Raw genomic sequence first — 26620 nt, forward strand, 5'->3', positions numbered from 1 at the left:
GATGATGAGGACACATTGCCCCCTGACTCCCCCATTGAGAAAATTTAATTTGGGCTAAAATGATGCAACTTTTTATTGGGAATCCAAAGAGGATGACTGACAAAAAGATGCTGCCATTTGCTAAGAAGTAGGGGTTCCTGCACCTTCACTTGTTCTTCCAGTCTTGGAGGCCTTCCTGGATGCTGTTGCATCCACTCCTAATTCTCCTGATCCTCAGCCGCCAACCCCACAAAAAGCCTGTTAGGTTTTATAAGGTGCCCTGAGGACCTTATGTTTCTGTACAAGAATCCTGTAGCAGATCCTTCTGGGTTTTATTTCTATTTCTACTGACAAACTTACAAAGCTTCATGGGGATAGGTATGTTAAGAAGATTTACACCTGTGCCAATCTTACCTTTAGGGCTTTAAATTACCAAACTCAAGTAACAAAATACCTTTTGTCCATTTTAGCAGCCTTAAATAAGACCATAGCTAATCTCAAGACTTCTGAAACTAATCGGCAAGTGATATCCATGCCTGTAGAAGCTGCAAAAGTTGCATGACTTTCCATTAAATGTAGCTGTGATGCTGTAGATGCTTCTTCCAAGGCTGCTGGTACTGAATCTGTTAAAAGATTTGATTGGCTTTGTCTACAGTTCCTCCCTGACGATGTTAAGGCCACGTTTTTGGATTCTCCCCTTCACAGGGAGCTGTTGAACTTTTCAAGACACTGCAAGAGGAAGGTAAAATAATGCAGGACTTTAAACAGATTTTTCACATGTCAGTACCAGAGTGTCCAAGAAATTACCCAACTAAATACACTTCCCTTGTTCGTATGGATCAGAAGATTTTTCAGTAGGGCAGGAAACAGCCCAGGAAAATATTTCATGACAAATCTACCAGAGATTCCAAATCTGATAAACTTTTTTTTCCAGACAAGTCAGGCTCCACCTGAGTGTTTGCCACCCCTTGGTCCAAGAACTCCCTTATCAAAAAGGCTTACTTCACCCTTCTAATCTGGGAGTTCATCTCTACAGTCATCTGGGTGCATCCCATCATTCAGCATGATTACAGGATGTCTTGGAGGGAATTTTTATTGTTGAGGAGAATTCCCTCTCCCCTTTCCAGTCAGGTTCATCTCCTTCCTGTTATAGGGCCTCCTCAACCAGGGCACCATAAAACTGGTGCCCTACCAACATGTAAGAAAAGGATTTTATTCAGGACTTTTTCTGGTTCACAGAAAAGACGGTACTTGGAGGCCCTTTCTGGACTTATCCCACCTCAACACCTTTCTGGAAGTACCATCTTTCAGAATGCTCTCACTACAAACTCTACTTCCTTTGATCCTTCCTTAAACCTTTCTAGTTTCCCCAGATGTGGAGGATACAAACCTGCATATCCCTGTTCATCCCATCTGCAAAAACTTTCTCAGGATTCTGCTTTTTCATTGCACTTTCATCGGATCATAGGAGGTCATTACAAGCCTAGCTGTTTCATCCAAATGTAATACCACAGATACTCTAGTCAATACCCAGGATTGTATTTAGTAATGACTGCCCATGTCCAGGAGGGTTGTGGGTGCTATCACCAGTAGGAATTTACGGTGCCCCATCCACTCATTCAGGTTAGTTTTGAACAGTGTCATAGAGGTACTCTGCTTCATGTGAATTGGCAGCCTATTCCAAAGAAGTGGCAGTTGCTAGGAGACAATTCTGTCCCTCCAGTATGTCCTGTTCAAGTTACAGGCCATATTCAGGTCCCTGGAATGAGTAGTTCTAGTCCCATTTGATGTGCAAATGTACAGCAAATTCATTAGGTTTGGGTGGGAGATTGTTTTGTAAGCCAAGCATGTCACCCCTAAGAAGTCTTTGCAATACTGAGTATAGTGACAGGGACGTTAGTTGGTCTGCTTAATGCATGTGCTGGAGTCCCTTGATTTTCTTAGTTAGAAATCTCTGAGGACAATTCTCTGTTTTACCCTTTGGAGTTCTGCTCATTGGGTTTTCACAAAATACCTCACTCCAGCCATTGTCTTTTGCAGAATCCAGGGAATACAGTTTCCTATACCTGGACAGCCTTCTTTGTACAGACTTCCTCATAGGGCACACTACAGCTTCATCTCAGTTTTGCTCTCACTTATGGTAAAGCTGTGCTGTGATTCACCCTCGATCTGCAGAAATCTTCTCTGACGCCCTCCCAGGATCTGGTGTTCTTAGGTTGCAGATTTGATTACCTGTCTAAAGGCAAGCTTTCTTTTCCAGGAGACGGGTCAGTCCCTCTCCCCTTTCAGTCTACTCCTGCAATGTAAATTAACCCTGGGATACATGGCAGCAGCCATTCCTGTGGTACCATTTGCCAAGCTACACATGAGAAAACAAAAGTAAAAACAATGCTCCTACTTAAGAGTGAACCTGCAAGCTACCCTAAAAATTATAGACCAATAACTTGTTTTCCGATGACGTACAAGGTATACACTGGAATTGATGCCAAGAGAGTTTATAGTCATTTAGAAGAAAACTCAATTATGGCAATAGAACAAAAGGACAATAAAAGAAAGTCATATGGAACAAAGAATCATTTGTTGTTAAAGTCACAGTGGAGAATTGTAAAAAGGGAAAGAATCTAAGTATGGCATGTATTGACTACAAAAATTACATTTGATAGTATCCCACATTCATGGATAAAAGAGTGCTTAAAAATGTATAAGATACACCCTACACTGATTCACTTACATTACAGTGACCAGGAAACAGTGGCAGACCACTTCGCAATTAAGCCATGATAAAGGACAAATTATTATCCCAGGGATAAAAATTCAAAGGGGGTATTCCAGGGTGACTGTCACCACTGCAGTTCTGTTTTGCCTTTAACCCATTAAGCTGTCTACTTAGCTTAGGCCATGGCTATAATTTGGCTCCTAGAAAACAGCAAAGTGTAAAGACTTCTCATCTTCTCTTTGTTGATGATTTAAGACTGTATAGCTCATCAGATGAGGAACTGAAAGCACAACTGCAAGTTGTCAGAACTTTTTCAGATGATATAAGAATATCATTTGGTTTAGGTAAATGTGCAAATACAACCTTTAAAGCAGGAAAACTGCAGCACCAAGAAAACATCATTTGTGACAAGAATGTGATATAAAAGAACTCGAGCAAGAGGGAGTGCATAAATATTTGGTAATTGATGAAGGATCAACAACAATAAAACATGGACAAATCTGAATAAAACTTAATAAGGAATACTTTAGAGGACTTAAATTAATCCTGAAAGCAGCATTGACATCTAGGAACAAAATTTAAGCTATAACCCAATTTGCTCTTCCTGTCCTAACTTACAGTTTTGGAGTGGTTGACTGGCCCCAAAGCATGTTTGATGGATTAGATAGGAAAACAAAAAGGATGCTTCATGCTCACAAAATGATTTATAAAAATGAGTGAATACCAAAATTATATATTCCCCATTCCAAAAGAGGGATGGGCCTCCTTGAAATTGATTATATGTATAGATCTGCAATCGTGAGACTGCACACATTTCTGCTGATCTCAGAAGATCCAAACGTAGTAAAAGTTTTGAAACATGAGGAGAATAAATCTAAGATGACTTCTCTGCTTAATCTAGCAGAAGCATATCGGCATCAAGCAGGAATGGAAACCAAACCAGAAGTAGATAAAAATCAGGCAGCAACTGAATGTGCCAAAAAAAACAAAACAAAAGAGACAATATAAGGTGAAGGATCAGGTGAGAAGACAAGAAATGTGGAAAATGCATAAATATAATTGCAGCAGAAATGAGAGCGGAAAGCATCTTGAAGAACATCATGTTGTTCATGCTCAAACGCAGGAATGGTTAAGGAGAGACTAATTCAAACCAAGAGATGAAAGGTTAATATTGGCAGCTCAAGATAGTGGGCTACGTACACGTTCGTTTACAAAGTCCATTGAACATGTGTTAGAAACGGACAAATGTAGGGTTTGTAAAACAGAATTGGAAACTCGTCGTTGCTGGTTGTGACAATACTAATGGCAGAAGGACTGTATACTGAAAGGCATAATAATGTGGCAAGATTGTTGCACTGGGGATTGTGCAAGCATTGTGGCATTGAAGTTGCTGAAAAACACTGGAAACATGAGCCACAAAGCATCATAGAAAATGATGAAGTCTACATCACATGGGATCACCCATTACCAACAATTCAAAAATAGATGCTAGAAAAACGGATGTAGTGGTCCATGAAAAGAAGACAGAAGTAGCATTGATCATTGAAATTGGTACACCCAGTGACTATAGTGTCTTGTTGTACAGAGAGACACAAAGTCATAAAATATCAGGATTTGCAGGCAGAAATGAGAGCAGTGTGAAAGAAAGATACCAGACAGTTCCAATAGTAGTAGGGGTAATGGGTCTTCTAAAAAAAAATCTACAATTGTATTTAGATACGTTACCAATACATGTTACCCCATACAAATTGCAGGAGGAGTCATTACTGGGCACATTGCAATTGCTGCAAAGAGCACTTCTGGCTGACATCAAAGATTGAAACAATACTAATTTCATGAACTTCAATCGTACTTTGACTTAGGAATGGGGTCTGTTTCAATCTTGGTATTAGAAACCCAAACGACTTGGAGAAATTAAAAGAGAAAGTTCCAGTGGTACCTGAAATCTCTCTGATATTGACACTTGTCACTTGCTGGCATTCCAAATCCCCTCTGCCCTTTCTGAAGAAAGAGTTACAGTGGGGAATTACTCAGATCTAGCTAAGTCAGTGCCGTCCCTCCCAACCACTCACTACCTCACAGATGCTTCAGATCTGGCCTGGGGAACCTGGATGGACTGTTCAACAGTACAGCGCCATTAGTCCCCCAAACAGATGGGGGGAGCACATAAGTGCCAAGGAACTAAAGACCCTTATCTGATCCCGTCAGGTTTTTTTCTCACCTATGGAACCCAGGGTTACTCAGGATTTTCACAGACTTTACCTCAGTAATGTGGTACATTAACAAATGAGGTGTGGCAAGTCGTACCAGCTGTGGAGGCTAACTCATCTGGCATGGAGGGAATCAATTTATAAAAGCAGATCTGTCCCTACAGGTAGTTTACATTCCATCTGAAGATAGTGTGCTTGCAGATTCTCTAAATAGTTCCATGCAAGACCCTCAGGAATGGATGCTAAATACAGAGGTCTTCCTAGACATAGTCCATAGAAAGGGTATTTCTCAAACAGATTTGTTTGCCTCAATTTGGAACAGACAGCTTAAGCTCCTCAATTCTAGTTCTGGAGGATTGAAGCCATGGGTTTTTGCTGGGAGGGGGAAGTACCATTATACCTCTCCCCACCAGTCCCAAAGGTTCCACTGAAGATCCAAAGGGACAGTCACAAATCTTGTTGGGGACTCCCTTCTGAGCTAGGCAGCACCATTTTCTCCTTCTTCACCTAACCAGGAATCATACAAGTTCCCCACAAAATGGACTTGCTTACTCAAAAAAAGGTCTCTCTGCTTCTTCCCAGAGTACAGACTCTCAACTTCATGCTGTGGAAGATAGAATTTAATTCTCTTTAGACACTAATTTTCTGAGGACGTGCTTCGGGTGCTCCAAGAGGTTAAAAAAACTCACCACTATAAAGTTTTACATCTCCAAATAGAAAAGATTTAATGTATGGTATTTTAAGGATGAGGCCCCCTCCAGGTAGGGGTCCCTACATTTTTGTTCTCCTTGTATGAACTACTCAAATCTGGACTGGTCTATTTCTCTGTCAAGGCACACTTGTGTACTGTTTCTGCCTGCATACCACGTAATCACCCCTGCTCGCAAGAAGTAATTTCCTAAAAGGAATCCTGTACTTAAATCCGTCTAGGATGGCTATCCTACCCACCCTGGGATCTCGGTTTTATTGTCGAGAAATGTGCCTTGCAACCTTTTGAACCAGTGGCCTCCCCCTCCCTAAAGTCTTGTACTTGGAAAACACTTTTACTGGTGGCCCTCACTTCTGCCAGAAGGGTTTCTGAGCTTTAAGTTCTTATGGCCACCCCTCCTTTCTTTATCTTCAATAAAGATAGGGTCCATCTTGGGGCTAACTCTTCTTTCATGCCCAAGGTGGTCACTGAATTGTCTCACAGTCAAGCTATATGTTTACCTACTTTCTTTCCAAAGCTACAGAACAGGAGTGAGAAGCTTCGCCACTCCCTAGATATGCACAGACAACTCAGATTCTACCTTGATAAGACTAAAGACATTAGGAAAACAGACCAGCTTTTTGTTTCCTTCCAGGAAGGCAAGTTGGGCAGCCCGATCTCTAAACATTCTCCAACTAGATCTCAAAGTCCATTTCTTTTTATTATTCCTACCATAACAAGCCCCTGTCTTCACCTGTGAAAACACACTTCACCAGAGTAGTATCCTCCTCAGGTGCTTTCTTCAAGGACATTGACTCTAGAGCCATTCTGAAAGCAGCCGCTTAGTACTCTATACACACCTTTGTAAAACACCAGAGTGGGCACATTTTTTAGGTAAAGGTCTTCTTTTACCAGATCCTTATTCTGAGATGGGTAAACTGCTCTCCTGTCTCCAGCCCATCCACCCTCTCCAACTTCTAAGATTTGGGAATTACCCATCAATATTACAGTGATCTAAGGAAGGACATAACATAGTTGTGTAAGAACTTAAGTATGACAGTAGATGTGCTGTTGATCACTGTTGAAGTTTTGCTTCCCATCCAGCCTTCTCCATTGCTGTTTGTTCTATTCATGCTGTGGACTGAGGGGGGAGCAATCCCTCTCTCCTCCTTTTAGTTGACCGTGTTTTTTTCTTTTGCTGTATTTACTCAGGCTTCTCAGAATCTTCTGGCTTTAGATAGTTTGAGAATCTTATGCTCCTACATCTGCATATGTACTGCTGTGCCCACAGGTTTAGGTCATACACCTGATGTATGAGCATATAGGTTTTTCGCTTTGATATGTCAGACAGACGTCAGGTTACCATGGCAAAATAACCCATTAGTAGTGATCAGTATGACATTTCGTTTTTTTTTGATAAGTTCGACACAACTGTACTTTTAGCCCTTGGGTGGTGTGTGTTATAATGGTGACTCAGCCATGTGTAGCCCATGCTGAGATGTTAAAACAGTAACCTAGATTAGCTTGTTGTCAGAATAAGGGCAAAGTCATAATTTTAGTCAAATATAACTTGTTTTTACATGGGTTGAGACTGAAACTTTTACCACATTTTAACTCTCTGGTTTGGCTAGCTCAACACTATAGTTGATTAACATTTTGCCTAGTAAGTGTCCATACTGCACAAAGACAAAAGTGTACTGCTATTTCATTTTCACAAAGAATGTCTTAATCTACTCCTTTTATTTATTTGTCTTTATTTGCCAGGAAAGTCCGACTGAGTAATAACCCGTTTTAAGTGAAGGCCTGGGGAGAAAAGCTCCATTTTATTTACATTACATTATATTAAGTTCCAGTTCAACACAGAGTAGTTACATTTCCGTTTACATTAATACACAAATAGTAGTTACATTTCTATTTACATTTATACACAAACAGTAGTTACATTTATACATGTACATTATAAGATTTTACAGAGGTGGAAGTTACAAAAGAGAAAGTACACGTGCAACTTAGTGGAGTGTACAGGCAGCAGTTACGTATAAAAAGTGTCATGTCAGTAAGAGGTTCAGAATGTTATGTTTAAGGATAGAATTTGGATAGTATTTTACAGTGAAAAAGTTTTAATCCTGTGATGAAAATGTACAGGACCAGGATTGGCTAAGATGTTGTTTAAGCAGTGGCTTAAAACTACTGAGTTTGCCAGAGAGTTTTATTTTATTTATTTTTATTATGTACTATTCCAAAGTTTAGCAATGCATTGGGAGTAGTGCAAGTCTCCTGCAACATTATTTGACTTGTTTGTAAGTAATAAAAATGTGTTACTAGAATGGTGGTCCCTTGCTGGAGAGTAGGGTAGTATTAAGTTTTGTAGCGCAGGGCATTTTGGATGAGTTTGTGTGCTGTAGTCAGTTGTTAATATGTTAGATAGTTGTGCAGTTCAAGCCAGTTTAATTACTTTAATCTAAGACAATGGTGGGTACTATGTTGGAGACATGGCAAATTTAGCTATTTTATTGTAGCTAGTTTCTTTCTTTGAGTATTGTTTGTTAGGATAGGAGCAGCATATAAAAGAGTCGGCAGTTAGAAGCTGGTGGCAGGAGTTTTTCTTGCGCTGTCTGTAAGGAATCCTTTGATCCTGTAAAGGGAGCCTAGTTTCTGTTGTGTAGATTTAACGGTGTGCAGTATATGTTGGTCATATCTGAAACTGTCATCTATTATAATGCCTAGAAGTTTACTTTGAGTTACAGTTTCAACGACAGTATTATTTGCTGACTTTATTGTAAATCATTGATTTTGATTTTTGGCAACTTTTTGAGGTGAAAAGCATTAACTTTGTTTTCTTGGGGTTGAGTCGAAGGTTTGATTTTTTTGACCCAAGTTTCTACAGAGGAGAAAGATGTTTGGGTAATGTCTTGGAGCTTCTTTATTGTTGAGGCCGCACAAATTAATGTTGAGTCATCTGCATACTGAAGTAAACTACCATGGTGAGTGGAGGTGTGGAGGTCATTAATAAATATATTAAATATTAGATTAACCAGCATAGAGCCCTGAGGGACACCTGCAGTAACTGGTTGAAAACATGAATAGGTTTATTGCCATTTAATGGCTTGTTGCCTTACAGATAGGTGACTAAGGAACCACAGCAAGGAGTACTGTGAAAGTCTTATTGAGGAGAGTTGAATGAGCATTTTCTGGTGCAAAACAGTATCAAATGCCTTTGACGATGCCTTATTTAAGGAGATCATCAGGCTAGATGTGGTAATAGGTTTGATATCACTCACTAGTACAGTGTGTTACTTTTCTTAGAGATAGAGAGATGTAACATGTCTGTGCATCTCTGCAAGTGGGTGAATGGTAGGCAATGACCTATTTATTACTTCTTACAGGTGGTTCTTAAAATATTTCTGCCATTTGGTAATGATTAAAAGCATAAAAATGTGGTCAGCTTCAAAATATGTTACTGTAACCCCAAAGATTTGGCTTGGGCCTATATATTTTATCAAAGACAGCTAATCCCAGCCTCCAGACTACATCTGATTCCCTCAAATGATGAGAAATTTAGTTTTAATTTTGTGAGTAAGTAGAAATAATACTGTATCATGATTTCCTTTTTTGTAAATAACCATAATTATTATGTTTGTTGTACACTGTATTTTCTCTAGTGCTTTGAAAGAAAGATCTTCTGGATGGCACCTGTGGCATAATTTGAAAGCTGGGATTCTTCCATTTCTGCGATGTTCAGCATTATTTTTTCATTATCTCAGTGGAGTTCCACCACCAGCAGAGCTTCGGGGTAAATATTTTCTAGAAATTACATATATTTGGTTACTATTAAGGAAATTAAATATGGTAATGTACCTGTGAGCTTAACCATTTATCATGCAAACTGTTGTGTGGCATTCCAGAAATACAGATTGCTACCTCTGTGCTTGTCTTAAGGGAAGGGCGGCTGTTCTGGATGGCAGACTTGATTTTTGTGGAGTATGTGGTACACAGTGTGAAAGAAGATCAGGGTGACAGAAGGAAACTTATAGTGGAGTATTGTAGGTCTTAGAACTGCAACCTATGTAAAATTGAAAGATAGAGAAAAACAATTTAAACTTGAAGTGGATTTTTGCATGTGAACAGGACTGATGCCAACAGACCATTGATCAGTCTGTATATTCGTCGTTGATAAATTCTAATTTTAATGTGTCGTTTTGATAATAAGTGATTGTTCTAGGCTTTGCAGATCATTTGGGAATGTGATTCATGATTATAGAGTGGACTAAGTGCAAAAAGGTTTGGGGGTTGTGGGTTTGGTGGGCTCAGAGTAGTAGTTTTTACACTTGTTTTATATCAATTTAAGTCGTTTTTGTATTGTATAACTGTTGTAGGCTACACACTAAAGTGCGCTAGCCTGTTTATAGCATTTACAGTGTTTTCTGTGTGTTTTTCTGCTGTTTCCTGAAAAAAAAAAAAAATATTTTCTTTTTCCCACCTTTGCTGAACTAGATTATTCCAGATTTCAGGTTTTGCTAAATTCCGGACTGTGGTATAGTTTCCTGTGTTGCCCATATCCTTACTTGGATAGGAGGAAGCTTCTCTGTTCACCAGTGGGAGTGGGGAGCTTTGAGCAGCCTATCTGTCCCCGGAGGAGTAGTCTCAGCCCTGAAACTAGTAGCTTATTAGCCGTTTTGCGTCAATTCCTATCTCTTTCAGTTTCCCTGCTTTAAAACCCGCATTTGCGTGGTTTTACACCAGTATACAACTCCGCACAGCTCCTCATGGTGTCCTGTGGAGTGATACAGGCAACAGAGAGTCGCAAGAGAGACTTTTCCAGATTTAAGTATTTTTTCTCTGTTTTTTTGCTCCGACTGCCTTTTCCTGCCTAAAAAGCGAATTTCTAACTGATCTGTACTTTAAAAAGTTTAAGTTGCATTTGCCTTCTGCTTTTTACAGTTTTTGCACTTGTTTTATATCCATTTAAGTCATTTTTGTATTGTATAACTGTTGTAGACTACACACTAAAGTGCGCTAGCCTGTTTATAGCATTTACTGTGTTTTCTGTGTGTTTTTCTGCTGTTTCCTGAAAAAAACAAAAAAAATATATATATTCTCTTTTCCCGCCTTTGCTGAAATAGATTAGTCCAGATTTCAGGTTTTGCTGAATTCCAGACTGTGGTATAGTTTCCTGTGTTGCCCATATCCTTACTTGGATAGGAGGAAGCTTCTCTGTTCACCAGTGAGTGAGGAGCTTTGAGCAGCCTATCTGTCCCTGGAGGAGTGGTCTCAGCCCTGAAACTAGTAGCTTATTGGCTGTTTTGGGTCAATTCCTATCTCATTCAGTTTCCCTGCTTTAAAACCCGCATTTGCGCAGTTTTGCACGATTTTGCGCATAGAGCAGCATCGGGCAGCGCCACTTAAATGGGTTTAAACTATTCCCGGCTCCACAAAGTCTGCTCTTCACTTTTTCCCTTAGAACTGTTCTAAATCTCAAAGTAAGCACTATATTTTCATTCTAAAGCCCTGCAGTTGCTCGTATAAGTAATCTTATAAGTAAGCACTAATAAACTAAAGCACTACACCCTCTTATACTCCCTTTAAGTACTTGGCTCCCTATTGGTCCTTTTTGATCAGTCAAAAAGTAGTTCCTTATACTATTCTGGCATGTCCAAAAGTCAGTTTCAGGTTTACTCTCCAGTCCAGCTGGTGAATCTGGGAATCTTGAGGCAATGTTACAACTGCCTTATGTACACAGACCACCCTCTCCTTCTCCCAACAAGCTCAAATATATGTGAGAGATGCAACTATATAGCCAAACTGGAGGTTGAGCTCTCTCAACCCAGTACTGGCGCAGTCAGTCAGGAGGAGAAGGTAACCACACACACCACAAATCCAGTCTCACATAGACCTATCGCAACAGAAAACCAAACACATAAACACACAAAAACATACTCGGAGGCTCTAAATAAAAATCTGCCCAAGCAGCAGAGACCTCCAAAGCAGACATCCAAGCAACCGCTACCCCATAATACCCACGTATCACATAGTTCACAAAGTCAGTGTGCCACACAGTCACAGCCCTTAAGGCTAAACAACACACCTAATACACTTGTAATAGGTACTCTGTTGTCAGACACACTGACGTTCCACTCACCAGGCTGAACAAGGAGAAGGTCTCTGTAAGCTGCCTGTCGGGTGCCAGGATCCGCCACATAACACAAGCACTCAGGTCACTCCAAAGCAAGTACAAATATGACTCCGTCATTGTCCATGCTGGTGTGAATGACCTGAGACGTACCTCCCTGGACTACATGAAAAGAGACATAGAAGAGCTCTCTGATCATGTAGCCCAGGCCGGTATGACCCTGACCTTGAGTAGCATCTTACCCTCACCAAGAATGATGCCACAGTATAAAGACAAAATTATCAATTTTAACAATTGGCTAAAGTATTGGTGTCATTCAAAGGGGATCCAGTGTCTGTCAGCCTGGGATGACATGCTCGACAAGTCATGTTACTTCGCTAGGGACGACTTGCACCTGTTACCCCTGGGCTTTCGAATATTGGCTAAGGCTCTTGCCACCCCCATAGTGCCTTTTTTAGGCAAGGCTCAAAAGACAAACCCAGCTCCATAGACAACACAAGGAAAAAGAAACTAAGGGTAATGCTGCTCAACGCCAGAAGTCTAAACCTCAAGATGCATGCACTCGAGGCTCTCCTCAGTATGGAGAATATCGATATCTGTGCAGTAACAGAAACCTGGTTCAAGGCTCCCGAGAGCACCCCAGCACTACTAGGTTATACCTCATACCATGCTTTTCGGCCCCAAAACTCGGACCGAACCACAAAAGGAGGGGGAGTATCCATATTCATCAAAGATACCAACACCTCCAGGTTAGTGGCACTGCACGAAGCATCGGAGACCATCCATGTGCAACTAACAGTGGGCAAAACTGCCTTTCAGTTTGTAGCCTGCTACAGACCACCCTCCCAAACTCAGGAACCCCACTCAGCTTTCCTGAGAACACTGGAGAATATGAAGGTCTCTCCAAACACCATCATATTGGGTGACTTCAACTACCCAAACATAGACTGGGAGCACTACTCAAGCCCCAACACCCTTGCCCAACGGTTCTTAGAATTTATAAACTCAAATGCTATGGAACAACTGGTCACCACTCCCACAAGAGGGGAAAACATATTGGACCTGATCATCACCAACATGGGGACTCTATGTTCCATACCAGAGGTATACCCCTCATTGGTAAGATCTGACCATAAATTAATCTCACTGGACATCCATATCCCGTCCCCACCCCCAGCCAAGGAAACCACGGTGACGAACTTCTCAAAAGCAAACTTCACACTTTTCAAAACCGAGGTGGAATCCTTCAAAGCCCTCGGGCCAGTGGAAAATACGGCCCAAACCGCAGAATCCTTTACAAACACATTCTATGGACACCTACAGGAATGCATGGATCGTGCTATCCCAAATAAAACCAAGACTCACTCCTCCAAAGGCAGGAGACCTGTCTGGTGGACCCCAGCCATAAATAAGCTATACAACAGAAAGAGGAAGCTACTACATGATAGAGCAAAATCCCAAAAAGGGAAGGTATCTCTGATCAGTACTAGCAAGAAACTACGATCCCTCATAAAATCATCTAAGGCCAGCTTCGAAAGAAAAATTGCACAAGATGCTAAAGATAATCACAAGGCCTTCTTTAGTTATGTCAGGAACCTGGATGGCAACTCACAGATATTCTCTGAGTTAGTGCAAAGTGACAAAAAATACACTGAACCCACAGACATTGCCAACATCCTGGCAGACAGGTTCAGTGCAAATTTCTCCCCCCCTTTCCCCCCCAAAAGAGCAAATGTCTATCCCAATAGAGTGCAGCCTCCCTGACATCACAGATGCACAGGTGAGAGCTGCCCTCTCCAAAGCAAAAAACACAGCATCAATGGGACCGGATGGTGTCCCGGGCTGCGTCTTACACGAGCTCCAAGAAGAACTGAACCCTCACATAAAGTCACTGTTCAATCTCAGCCTTTACTACAGGATATGTACCCAAGGAATGGCGTACAGCAACAGTGGTCCCACTCCACAAAGGTGGTGCCACAACGGACCCCGGAAACTATCGCCCTATAAGCCTGACTAGCCTGGTCTGCAAAGCTGTGGAGCGTATCATCATGGAACTCATAAACAAAGACATTGCGAACCTCCAAACACTGGATCCTACCCAATTCGGCTTTGTTAAGGGCAGATCTTGCCTCTTGAACCTGGTCGACTTCTTTGAAACAGTCACCAAGGCCATAGATGAAGGGAAGGTAGTCCACACAGCCTACCTGGACCTCGCAAAAGCCTTCGACACAATACCCCACTCGGGCATCATAAATAAGCTCACCAGCTTAAATATCAACCCCTATGTCACAAGATGGGTTGCAAACTGGCTCAGGGATAGAACCCACATGGTCAGAATTGCAGGTGCCATGTCAGACTCTAAACCAGTTACAAGTGGCGTCCCACAAGGCTCAGTCCTGGGAGCTCTCTTGCTCGGTATATATTTCTCTGAGGTACAGGCTAACACGGGAGGACTATGGCTGACCATGTTCGCAGATGACTGCAAACTGGGTGCCATAATCGACTCGCCGACTGACACAAGCATCCTCCAAAGGGGTCTCAGAGAGACGTATAACTGGTGCCAGAGCCATGGCCTAAAGCTAAATGCCAAAATGTGCATAGTCATCCCCTTTGGGAAAAACAAAGTGCCCACAAATTACCACATAGGTGGTAATCCATTAAGTGCGGAAGAAGTAATTAGGGATTTGGGGACCCAAGTAGATAGCAATCTCTCCTTTGATAATCACGTTGCCAAAGTGGTTAGAAAGACCTTCTATATAGCCCACCTCATCACGAAAGGGTTCACATCCAGATCAAGAGAGGTCATTGTGCCCCTCTACTCATCACTCATCAGGCCCATAATTGAATAGAATGCCCCATTTGGGATGTACCTTACCCGACACCTGCAGCAACTGGAAAGACCCAAAAAGTACCTCACCAAGAGGATCAAGGGACTCAGATGCCCTATGCAGTTAGGCTAAAGAAACTCCAGCTCTACTCAGTTGCTTACCACCTACTCAGAGGCGATCTGTGCCTGACGTATAAAGCCATGTCCAAACCAGAATTAATGGACATGCTCCACCTCAGGAAATCCAAATCCCTTAGAGCTACATGCTCCAGGGACTTAAACCTCAGCACAGAAATAAATAGGACATGCTGGAGGGACATATTCATATCCCAGAGGCTCCCCTCACTCTAGAACAAAATCCCAATTCATGTTAGGCAGAGCCCCTCAATGACCCTCTGCAAGAGAAATCTTGACGAGTGGATGGGAGATCGTAGGTTTACTTCTGGGAGCTCTTCTGTGTCCCTACTAGACAGAGGCACAGTAAACTAACCTTAAAAGGGCTATCTTCTGTGACCTACTATACAGAGGCACAGTCAGCTAATCTAAAAGGGTGGCGAAAGCCAAACACACTCTGGCTAGGCTTATAGATGCCCTAGGGCAGATAGCCTAGTATCAACCTATGAACCTAAATGAATAGCTGGTTCTTTACAGAAACGTCAAGATGATCAGTTAACACTAATCTTGTACTAAAATTAACTTGTGGTATCCTGCATTTAATTACATTTTGAGGTTTTGCAGCTGCTGTGAAGTGCAGAAAATCAGAGTACACAAAAACATAAGTCTAAGGCTAAAAAGATTTATGTGCTAAGTAAGTCTTAGTTCAGAGCTATTTAGGTACAAATCTGTTGTAGTAAATTGTGATTGAGATGATTTCTAAGGTAGACTTCACCAGGTGTGAAAAATTACTGTCATCAGCCTTTTTTTGAGTAGGGGATCCCCTTTCCATAGGGTGGAGTGTCATTCAAAGTGGGTACATAACTAAAGTTGTGCAGAGGGTGTAGTCCCCTGCATGGGGATGAAAAGGATTTGTCCTGATGTAAAAGCTTTATTTAATTTCTACTTCAAATGAAATTTGCTTGAGTGACATGGAGCCATAGACTGTAACTGCTAGGCTTTCTGACATTATGTAGTTCAAGAGGCCTTCTGTATTTTTCTCAGTAGTGTTTACCCCTGGACAAACCAACACAGTGCCTCATGATGGCGGTCCCACTAGTTTGGGCTACTTTGTGCCCTCTGTATAACTTGCATTGGCAGGTGCTTGCTTTATTATTTCTTTCTGCTTGATACTGTTGGTCATTTTGACTACATTCTCCTTATCACAAGATGAATGTTTGTTGATCATGTCTTTTCTGGGTACAAAATGTATGAAGATAAATCAAAGTGTATAGTGGTAAACTAGGTATCCACACATGAACTGGTTCAGCAGTACTCATGGGAATATTTTTAAGATGAAGTATTTAGGTGTGTATATTAAAAAGGATTATGCTATTGCAGCTAAGGATATGTGGGAAGAAACTAAAAAAATGTCAGGGCATGTATATGGGCTAGGTTTGTAAAGGCCCCAGGGCCATTAGCCTAGTACACACCTATGAACCTAAAAAATAATACAACGACTGAGAAACTCAAAGTTCTTGATTATGGATGTGTGTAGTAAGATACAAGCAGTGAAATATGTTAAGTCCCTTTGGATTTATGTATAGGTCAGGCATATTTTTATCAACCCGAGGAGAAGCTGTGGACAAAAATTAATAAAGAGTTGAAGGAGGTTATTTGGGAGGGGAAGATGGCAAGAGTTAAATGGGATAAGTTGGTCCTTCCTATAGAACAAGGTGGTCTAGTATTACCTGATTTGAATGGATAATTTATTGTTACACAGTTAATGCTGATATGCATAATGCAAGCAGAAGGTTTTAAATCTTAAGCGGAAAAGGTTGATGATGAAATGGGGGGTCAAGAAGTAAGGAGAGAGTAGGATTTTGGATTAAAATCCTTAAGGAGAATATCAGCAACCATACATAATGTAATACTATGTATTCTAAAAACTAAGCCAACACAGGAATGCAGAAAAAATATTTTGCTATTAGGCATGACTTTAAGTAGGGATATAGAAAATAAGCTAGAAGAGATGTATTTTGCTGGATAAAACTGCCAAAGTAGACAAGGTACTGGGAGCAAATAACTATAGAGGGAAAAAGTAATAGAGTGAGAGGACGCCAAGAATAAGTTTGGACTGCAGGTTAGCTCATGCTTTCACTGTCCCTGATTGATATACTAAGTGAAAGAGCAGCTCTGGAAAAAAAATTAGTCCAGTCTAGAACAGAAGCTGCTGCTAAAAAGGATAAGTAGTGTGGAATGGAAAATATTGCATGATAACAATAAAAATCATTTTGTGGAAGTTAGAAGAGATTGTGGAAAGAGAACAGAAAGTCAATTTAGAAGGGAACAATGGGGGCATCTATATAGCTATTAAGTATGCAACAGGGTCCAGAAGGATATGGCTTTTTGCATGGAAGTATTTGTATAAGTACTTATGTACCCCAAGCAGACTTCAGAGAATTGTGCAAGTGAGTGTCATGCCACCACTGACTCCAGGTTTACACCAAACCCTAGAAGCATGTTCTTTGGCATAAGACAAGGAGTTAGGGTTAAATAAGGAAACCCCCTAAAGGATGACCCCCCCTCAATCAGCTGTTACCTCTGATGAAGGGGAAATGAGTGGGCCAGCTTGCTGAAAGGGAGATGATAATCAGCAGAGGAGAGAGAGAGAGAAGAAGAAAAAATAATTTTGTAATGCATGGAGCATTTAAGTAATATATGCTTCCCAGCTGTTTGGAGCCAGTTTAGTTAGTTACTCCAAGCATAATGCCATAGTATTTTCTTGTTTGAGAGTTTAGAGTAAAACTATGAAAATGTTTTCCTGCATGGTTTGGAAGTAGTGTAAGCATGACTGGCTCCATTAGTTGTCGTTCAGTCTTGGTCTGTGAATGGTTGGCAAATATATGAATGTCTTAGTTGCACATGTAATTTAGAGTGTAGTTCATCCATATATGTGATAAGTAAGACAAATACTTATAGCCATACTCTTGGGTATTTGTGGATATTACCCATTTTAGATCACTGTTACAGTAGTCCTTATTACCTGGACTTGACTGCTAGATATCCCCTGTATGTCTAACACAATTTCCAGAGGGTTTGGATCTTTCCTCCTCAGTGTGATGTCTCTGCCCCATGGTACGTCTGTGTTCCAGTGTGAGGTGTGTCTGCTTACTCTATTTTTGAAGTTTCTAACCACAGTTCACAAATGCACTAGCCCGTGTGCTTTCTGCATCACATTTAGTTTGCATTTCCTCCATGTGAGCAGCAGGTTCCGGAGTTTAGGAACAGATACATACCTCAATGGCAATGTTTTTTTTCTTCCCTAATTTTGTAGTTTGGTATAACTGATTGTTGAATGCTGTTGTGTTTTGTAGGACTTGCATCTTTGAAGGGTAGATGTTGCTGTGACAGATAAAGTTCACAAATTAACAAGGATATAGGGAATCTCCAAACTCTAGATCCCATGCAGTTTGGTTTCCTGAAAAGGTAGATCATGTCTGCTCAGCCTGGTTGACTTCTCTGAGTCAGTCAGCCGAGTTGTGGATGAGGGCAAGGCAGTTCATACAGCCTACCTCGATCTGGCCAAGGCCTTTGATACCATTCCCCACTCAGGAATTATTGATAAACTCACCAAACTAGGCATCAACCCCTATATCAATAGGCGGGTTGCAAATTGGCTCACAGATAGAACCCACAGTGTGAAAGTAGCGGACTCCAAGTCAGACTGCCGACCAGCCATGAGTGGAGTCCCACAGGGATCGGTCCTGGGTCCTCTCCTGTTTGGCATCAACTTCTCAGAAGTCCAGGCCAACATGGAAGGACTCTGACTGACCAAGTTCACAGATGACTGCAAGCTGGGAGCCATTATTAACTCCCCAAGTGATGTAGACATCCTACAGAAAGGCTTCACTGAGACCAGTGACTGGTGTTGAAACCATGGCCTTAAGCTTAATGCCAAAAAATGTGTCGTCATCCCCTTTGGGAAGAACTCATTTCCCACTAATTACCACATTGATAGGAGCCCACTGAACACTGAAGGCGTTATAAGAGATTTGGGGACACAGGTTGACAGCAACCTCTCCGACCTCCACATTGCCACTGTGGTCAGAAAGTCCTATGTGGCTCATCTCATTACCAAGGGTTTTGCGTCGGGGAAGAAAGAGGTCATCATCTCTCTCTACTCTTTCCTCATTAGGCCAGTCATCGAGTATAATGCCCCATTTGGCATGTACCTCATTAGACACATACAACAGCTGGAAAGGCCACAAAAGTACCTCACAAAGAGGATCCTGGGCCTTAAACACATGTCCTACACAGACAGCCTAAAAAAAACTCCAGCTGTTCTCTGTCTCATATTGTCTACTAAGAGACAATCTCTCCTTGACTTACAAAGCCATGTCTGACCCAGCTCTGTTAGAAATGCTACATTTAAAGAAATCCAAATCCCTCTGCACCACACGGTCGAGAGACCTCAACCTCATTACTTCAATCAACAGAACATGCTGGAGGTACAGGTTCATAACTCAGAGACTGCCCATGCTCTGGAATAGACTTCCCATACATGTCAAGCAGAATACCTCACTGGCCCTCTTCAAGAAAAATCTTGATGAGTTGATGGGAAATAGAAAGATCACCCTGGGGATCACTGCAGTGGCTCTACTTGATAGAGGCACTGCAAACTAATATCGGGCAGCAAGATACCAGGGCACTTCTATGGGCTAGGCTTATAAAGGCTTCAGGGCCATTAGCCTAGTATACACCTATGAACTGTGAGGACTAATGCAGACACTATGTTTTCTGTCTAGGCACAGATCATAACATCAAACACTGACATCTGTCAGGGTTTCATCCCAAAAATGCTTAGAAGTAGACTTGGTTCCTTACCTGAGCACTTACCCCAGAGGTGACTTGTCTTAACCTGATTTGTAGTGGCAACATCCATATCGTCTTCCCCTCAGACCACCTCTTCAAAGGAAAAAGGAGGAGAAGGCAGTAAGGGATGCTTGACACATGTTGCTTATGCTCATGGTTCCAGTTAGTCTTGGGGTTTTGTGTCTGCTGAGGTTCTTCTGCAGCTACCGGCTCATTCACCACCTCATTGTCACAGCTGAAGAACTAGACCTGTCCATCTGAACTGATGCAATGCAAGAGTTGTCTTCAGATATCATAATGACATTGCATTCTGAGAAGGCCTGTGTAGTAATTTCTGATAGAAAAAATTGAATTCCCACCATTCTTGCCAGGGAGGAGGTTGAGAATTTTGGCATGAACGTTTGTCTTTCTCACCCATAGATTGGGCCTCTACCTCAGATATCTGCTTAAAAAGCTACAAAAATACATATTTTTTGCCTTTCCCACCTCCCAGCAGATGTCTTCCAAACAGGCACCTGTTGAGTCTTCTACTTCTCCTCCCCACACCTAAGTTTTGTTTGATTGCAGTACAGGCTCTACATCCAGGCACTTAAGCCATCAGTGCCAGGAGTTTCCTTTGCTAAAAGGAAGTAGGACTGCTGTCCATGCAGCTGACAACTCACAGGGAAATGGAGGAGAAAATCTGCATTAGTCTTCCCAGATGCCCCTGCCCCAGGTTATGTTGCTTGACACTTGAGGACACCATCTCCTTTGATTCCCCATCTGTGATCATCTCGTTTTGTTTTATTTATTTTTTTTTTTTACTATAACTCCACTTCCAATTTTCAGCTAACTTTAGACTTCCATGCATGTTTTTTCGCCCCTGTGTGGTTTCGGCAGCAAGTTATTTGACCCCCCCCATCCATACTATTTCTTAGGTAAATCAAGTGTAGTTTTGTAAGCATTATATACTTAAGGTAATTCAAACGTCCTATTGAAAGCCTGCTGAAAATCTTAGTTTATTGGATCGCTATCACAAACATAAGGTCATCTGCATTACTTAACTTTTTACTGATTCTTTTTTTCTGCCTCCAGGCAGTCGAGTTGTGGCCCTTTTTGCCTCCAGACAGTCTAGTTTTGGCCCAACCTGCTCTGTTTGCCCTCGCTACACTCGGGCTCACTCTGCTCCCCTACCCCCATTCCCACTCCCCTTTCATCACATTTATACTTAAGGTAACCACACCCTTTCCCTCCATTTCTCCATTCCCTCTCTCAATACCCACCTCTCCTTACCCCTCCCACCTAATTAATCCCACCTCTCGCTCCTAACATATCCACCCCTGTTCTTGGGGCTTATCCACTCCTCCAACAGCTCATGACACCTAACCTATACAACTCCATTTTCCCTCTTCTTTTCTTGTCACCTCCACCAACTATGCTGCCTCTCTACTCTGTTTTCCATTACTCCATGTTGTCATTAATTCTATTCCTAGCCTATAATGCCACTAACCTCCACTATTATAACATCTACTATTACAACTCCCTTACCCAAACAGATTACTCTCCTGTATCCGCAAACAAACCTTATAGCCACATCAGCCCACAACTGTACTCCTTCACCCACCTTCTTCTCTACCATCCAAAACATTTGACATTCTCTTACCGTCAGATGCCCACCTTCAGGTTCCATCACATAATAACCAAACTAACACACATACTACTACACTCCCTAACACATATTAAGCATCAAGCCAATATCCATCCCAGCCCAGGACCAAGCCGTAACCTAACCATAACTCAGCACAGCACCACCCCCCAACATTAATAATAATACCTCAACCCAAAGTCCCTCTGTAACAAATGTATAAATACCTCCTCACCAATTTCTAACAAATCGGACCTACTTATAACAAAACTTCAATCTCAGGTGCCTAGTAAATAAAATTACAGAATTTCTAGCTATCCTATCTACCTACTCTCAAGACATAGCAGTATTAACTAAAACCTGGTTAAAACCACACATCAAAGACCCTGAAATTACTCTCAACGGTTGTAGTATAATAACGCAAGATAGACTAAACAAAAGAGGAGGTGGTATAGCCATAATGTTCAGAGAGACCCTAAAAGTGGATAAACTTTGACATACCCAACAGAGAAATACTTATCTCTCTGCTACAAATTAATCCACAGTAAACTGTGATTATCATAGCCGTGTACCTCCCCCCTTGAAACGATCTCTCCAACATTGAACTTATCCTTTCTTGGTCTGCCTCCAATTTCAGTCAAGAAACTATCATCTTAGGTGACTTCAATCTAGACTGGCTTTCCTCCTCTAAACACCCCCACTGCCTTTATCAGTCTTTTCAATTATACCCATCTCATTAACTGTCCCACTCGCACTGACAAACTTTCTCAAAAAGAATCAATACTTGATTGGATTTTAACAAACAAGCCTAGTCTGGGTTGCCAAGCCAGCTGCCTTCAAATCAGCCTTAGCAATCATTCCCCAACTTTTCTACTCAGAAAAATTTCAAACCCAAACATATAGCTCCTTCAAATAGACCCGCTGTAAAAAAATAAATAAATAAATAAAAATAATTTCTCCCCCGACACTTTCAGTCTGTTACTACAGCACTGTGATTGGTCACCATTAAAAGGCTTAAATCTGGGCCTTGCTGTGGAATTCTTCAATAACAGATTTCTTGATGTACTAAATAGCCTGGCCCCCACCAGAAAAATAAATACCAAAACCAAAAAGTTACCTTGGCTCTGTAATGATACTAAACTCCTTATTAAACAAAGAGACAGAGACAGAGCCCTATACCAATCCACCAAACACAAAGTCGACCTTACCTCTTATCGGTCACTAAGAAACCAAACAAAAGAACAAATAATGACAAGAAAGTATACTTCCAAACCTCCCAAGAAAAATACCTGAACAACCCACAAAAGTTTTGGCAGTCCATAAACTACCTCTTTAACTCTGGCAAAACCTCCACCCACATCGCCTCCACATCCAACTCCTCTGAATCTTTAATATTTCATTTCAATATACATTTTATTAACTCTTATCACCTCCCTCCTAGACAACCACCAAAATCTACCACTCACAGTCCCCTCCCCCTCCTTTTCAACCGCTAACTCTTTTTTCTTCAAACCAGTCCAAACTGCATACATAAAAAAGCTGCTCACCAAACTGAAACCCTGCTGCGTAGCTGCCGACCAACTGCCAAATGAATTCTTAAAAATAGCTGTTCCATCCATCGCTAATCCCATGTCTATCTTAGTAAATTACTCTATCTCTGAGCAATATGTACCTCGCCTCTGGAAGATCTCACATAATTTTTCTCTGCAAGGGCGGCCCCTTGACTGATATTTCCAACTACCAACCCATTGCCATCCTCCCTCCCATAGCCAAAATACTTGAAAAACAAATTCACCTTACCTCCAGTAACATACTGTCCCACACGCAGCACAGTTTTAGACCTAAACATAGTATAATACACCTTTAATATCCTTTACTGACACTATTCATCTCCTTAAGAACAGCGGTCTATTAGTCTCCGCTATTTTCCTTGACATGTAAAAAGCATTTGACACCATATCCCATCAATCCCTACTTCATAAACTTGCCACTTACAGTCTCAGTTAATTAGCAGATGTTCTTTGTGTTTCACTGTTGCAGTCATCACATTTGGGTTATCTGCTTGCAGTAGCCCTCAGTCGGCCTGATTAACAAAGTCTTGGGTTCTGCGTCGGTTGCTATCTCTTTTTCCGAGACATCAGGTCATCAGGGGTATAAAACATGCAGCTGACGCCATTACATCAGTCTTTCTTGTCGTGCGATGCCCGAAGCAGAAGCAGTCCGCAAGTGCCGGTCGGCCGACTCCTGAAATTTTCATTTTCGAGTTTCAGAACCAAAGTCTTCAACTAAAAGCTAAGTACCCCGTTGGGGAAACTTTTTCTTACTCTAAACTGATGTCAGGAAAAGTAAATAATTGCATTTCTTGTGGAAAGCAAACACCTCATAAAGATTTTCATTTGTAGTTTATTCCTTGCCTAGGCCCTGACCATGACGTACTTTGCTATTGGCTTTGTGCCTTATTTAATCCTCGAACTATCCATCGTCTGTATATTTTCGCTTCTAAATATTTTGATGATCGGTTCAATTATCCTCATATGTCTTCGGTAAGCCATCCAACTACTGTCATTCCAAAAAAATGCAAAGATAAAGACAGAGACAGGCCACCTAGGTCCAAAGCTGCCAACGACGCTTCTCCTAAGCCAGTCACTAGTTCGCCTGTACTCAGTGAGTTGCTTTTGCAGCCCCTGATACCCGCTACTTCAGATTCGCAGGCCTCTACTGAGACCCATTCGGAGTCCGGTATGCCGCGAGATGCTTCAACTGTTGAACCTGAGAATGTCTCTACCTTGGATGGGTCCGGAGCCGCTGTGCAGACACTGGCTTCTGAGGGTGTATTCAGGCCTACAGACTTGCATATTAAACCAATGCCATCTTCTTCAAGGCCTAAAACTCATACCATGCCTAGAAAACTGACGCCCAAACCACATGGTCAGGCCTCTATGCCTAAAAAACAAATGATAAGAATGGCTGAAGACCTTATTACTTTAATCAGGGGAAGCCAACCTTCCCCCTCTAAGAGACCTAGGACTGATTTTTGCTTATGATACTTCTGACCAGGATTCTGAAATGTCTGTTTCCTCTGATGACCAGGATTTACCCTTATCTACCTATGAGGATTCTGATACTGATGACTCTATTCCCTCTGCTTCCTCCCCAGAGGATTTCTGTTTTGGTGAAATCTTGCATACTCTCAGGGAGCATTTTCGTTGGGAAAGTCAGGATTTCTCTGATTCTAGGTTCATAGGTTCATAGGTAGCTACTAGGATATCGGCCCAAGGGCCTATGCAAGCCTAGCCAACAAGGTTCCCTGGCTTACGCCACCCAAGAAAGTTATTTTCCTGTGCCACTGACGAGCAGAGACACGGAAGTGATCCCCGGGGTGTATTTCCTATTTCCCATCCACTCATCAAGATTTTTCTTGAAGAGTGCTAATGAAGAACTTTGCTTGACATAGATGGGTAGCTCTAAAAAGATGCTTAGGGATTTCTTACTCCTGCCCCAGCACAGGCCTTTAGCCATACCTCCTGTACTAGACATTGTTAATGATGCTTTTTCTAAATCTAGCTTGGCCCCTGACTCGTTACCTCCTGCTGCCAGAAAACCTGATAAATATTACAGGGTTCCTGACTCTCACAAGTTCCTTTTCAAAAATCCTACTGCGGATCCTGAGACCATTTCACAGGGACCCAAGGGCATTAAAGCTACTACTGCCAAAAAATCCTGCCCCCTCTGATAGAGACTCTAGGGCGCTGGATAGATGGGGTAAGAAGATAGACTTCTGCAACTTTGGCCATTAGGGCCTTAAACTGCCAGTTTCATATGTTAAAGTATCAGCAGCATATATTATTGGATTGCTTAAACAGAAAATTATGTTGATTCCTGATTGTGCTGAAAATAAGGATTTACAGGATTTAATGCATTCTGCTGAACAAGTTGGAAAACATACTTTGCAATGTGGTTTTGATTCACTAGAGGCATCTTGCACGGCTGCTGTACTTAAGGAGCAGTCCTTGCCAGACCATGTTAAAGCTAAATTACTGGATGCTCCCTTAAATCAGGACCACCTGTTTGGCAACAAGGCAGAAGTTGTTCTTAAAAAGATGAAGGAAAAAGCTAAATCTATGCAAACTGTTAAAAGATTTCTTACAAGTGCAACCTCCAAGATTTAGTAGGCATTGGCCTTCTAAGAATTGGTCCTTTCCTGCCTCTACCAGACCTTCTCAGTCCAACCCCAGATCCAGCAGAGCACCCAGGTTTCAGTCCCAGAGTACGCACAGGACTAAGCAGTGGGGGGGGGGGGCTCCACTTCCCAATCTGGGAGTAATAAAACTCCCCCCCCCTATGGTAAACTGTCTCATTGACTTCTTTTTAAAACTTCCACGCACTTCTGAACCGACTGCCCCTTTGGGGGGAAAGATTGCTCTTCATGCAAAAAACTAGGAACTCATTACCCAGGATAAATGGGTTTTAAATATAGTGTCCCAAGGATACAGATTTCACTTCCACAAGTTACCAACACCAAGCGGTTGGCCAGATCTACCCCCAAATCAGTGGGCAGATTCCCAAAAGCAAGTACTTTCTTTCTTAAGCATAGGGGCTATTCAGTTGGTACCAGAAGAAGAAAAGGGACAAGGTTTCTACTCAAGACTTTTCCTGGTACCCAGAAAAGACAATTCATGGCATCCTATCCTGGACCAGTCTACTCTAAACACCTTTTTGGTTCCAAAATTCAAGATGCCGACTCTTCACCAGTTGCTTCCTATGCTAGGCAAAGATGTCTGGTTGGCAACACTAGATGTAAAGGAAGCATACCTGCACATCCCAATCAGGGAATCTTGCGGAAGATACCTACGCTTCAAAGCAGGCTACACACACACTATCAGTTCTCTGCACTGCCCTTTGGCTTATCTACTGTGCCCAGGGTATTCACAAAGTGCCTAGCTCCAGTCATTGCATTTTGCAGGCAAAGAAATATTCAAATATACCCATATCTGGACGATTGTCTAATTCAGGCCGAAGGCCAGGACATACTTTTGAATCATCTGGCCTTTGTACAAAGGGTGCTAACTTGTCGGGGGTTCACCATAAACAAAAATAAATCACACCTGGTACCCTGTCAACAAATTATATTCCTGGCAGCAAGCTTGAGTACAACTTCCCAGATGGCTTTCCTCACGCCAAAGAAACAAACTCATTTGAAGGCCTACTTCAAACAAGTGGCCACAAAAACCCTGCTATCTGCAAGGCAAATACTACAAGCCTTGGGGTTCATGGCCTCCAGCATTCTTCTACTTCCATATGCAAGACTGCATATGAGGAAACTACAATGGTATCTAAAAAGCCTATGGTGTCAATATTCTCAGGATCTAGAAGCAATGATTCCTATCATACCTTGCCTACGCCTAGAGTTCCTTTGGTGGGCAGAGGCCTGCCACTAAAACAAGGGACTACCATTCACACTACCCCCTGCCACCCAAA

General features: G+C 41.8%; 1 protein-coding gene across 3 annotated transcripts in view; it reads left to right on the forward strand.

Annotated features, from left to right (window-relative positions):
• UBR2 (ubiquitin protein ligase E3 component n-recognin 2) overlaps window positions 1-26620 on the forward strand; it is a 5196118-nt gene that overhangs the window by 4608050 nt on the left and 561448 nt on the right. For all 3 annotated transcript variants that reach the window (XM_044061864.1, XM_044061881.1, XM_044061872.1), the window contains exon 41: window positions 9256-9386. In XM_044061864.1, the coding sequence (XP_043917799.1) occupies window positions 9256-9386 (131 nt within the window). The remainder of the gene's footprint in view (window positions 1-9255; window positions 9387-26620) is intronic.

Source organism: Protopterus annectens, chromosome 1.part0 (genome assembly GCF_019279795.1).
Source record: "Protopterus annectens isolate FY-2018-M chromosome 1.part0, PAN1.0, whole genome shotgun sequence".
In the NCBI taxonomy this organism is placed as follows: domain Eukaryota; kingdom Metazoa; phylum Chordata; order Ceratodontiformes; family Protopteridae; genus Protopterus; species Protopterus annectens.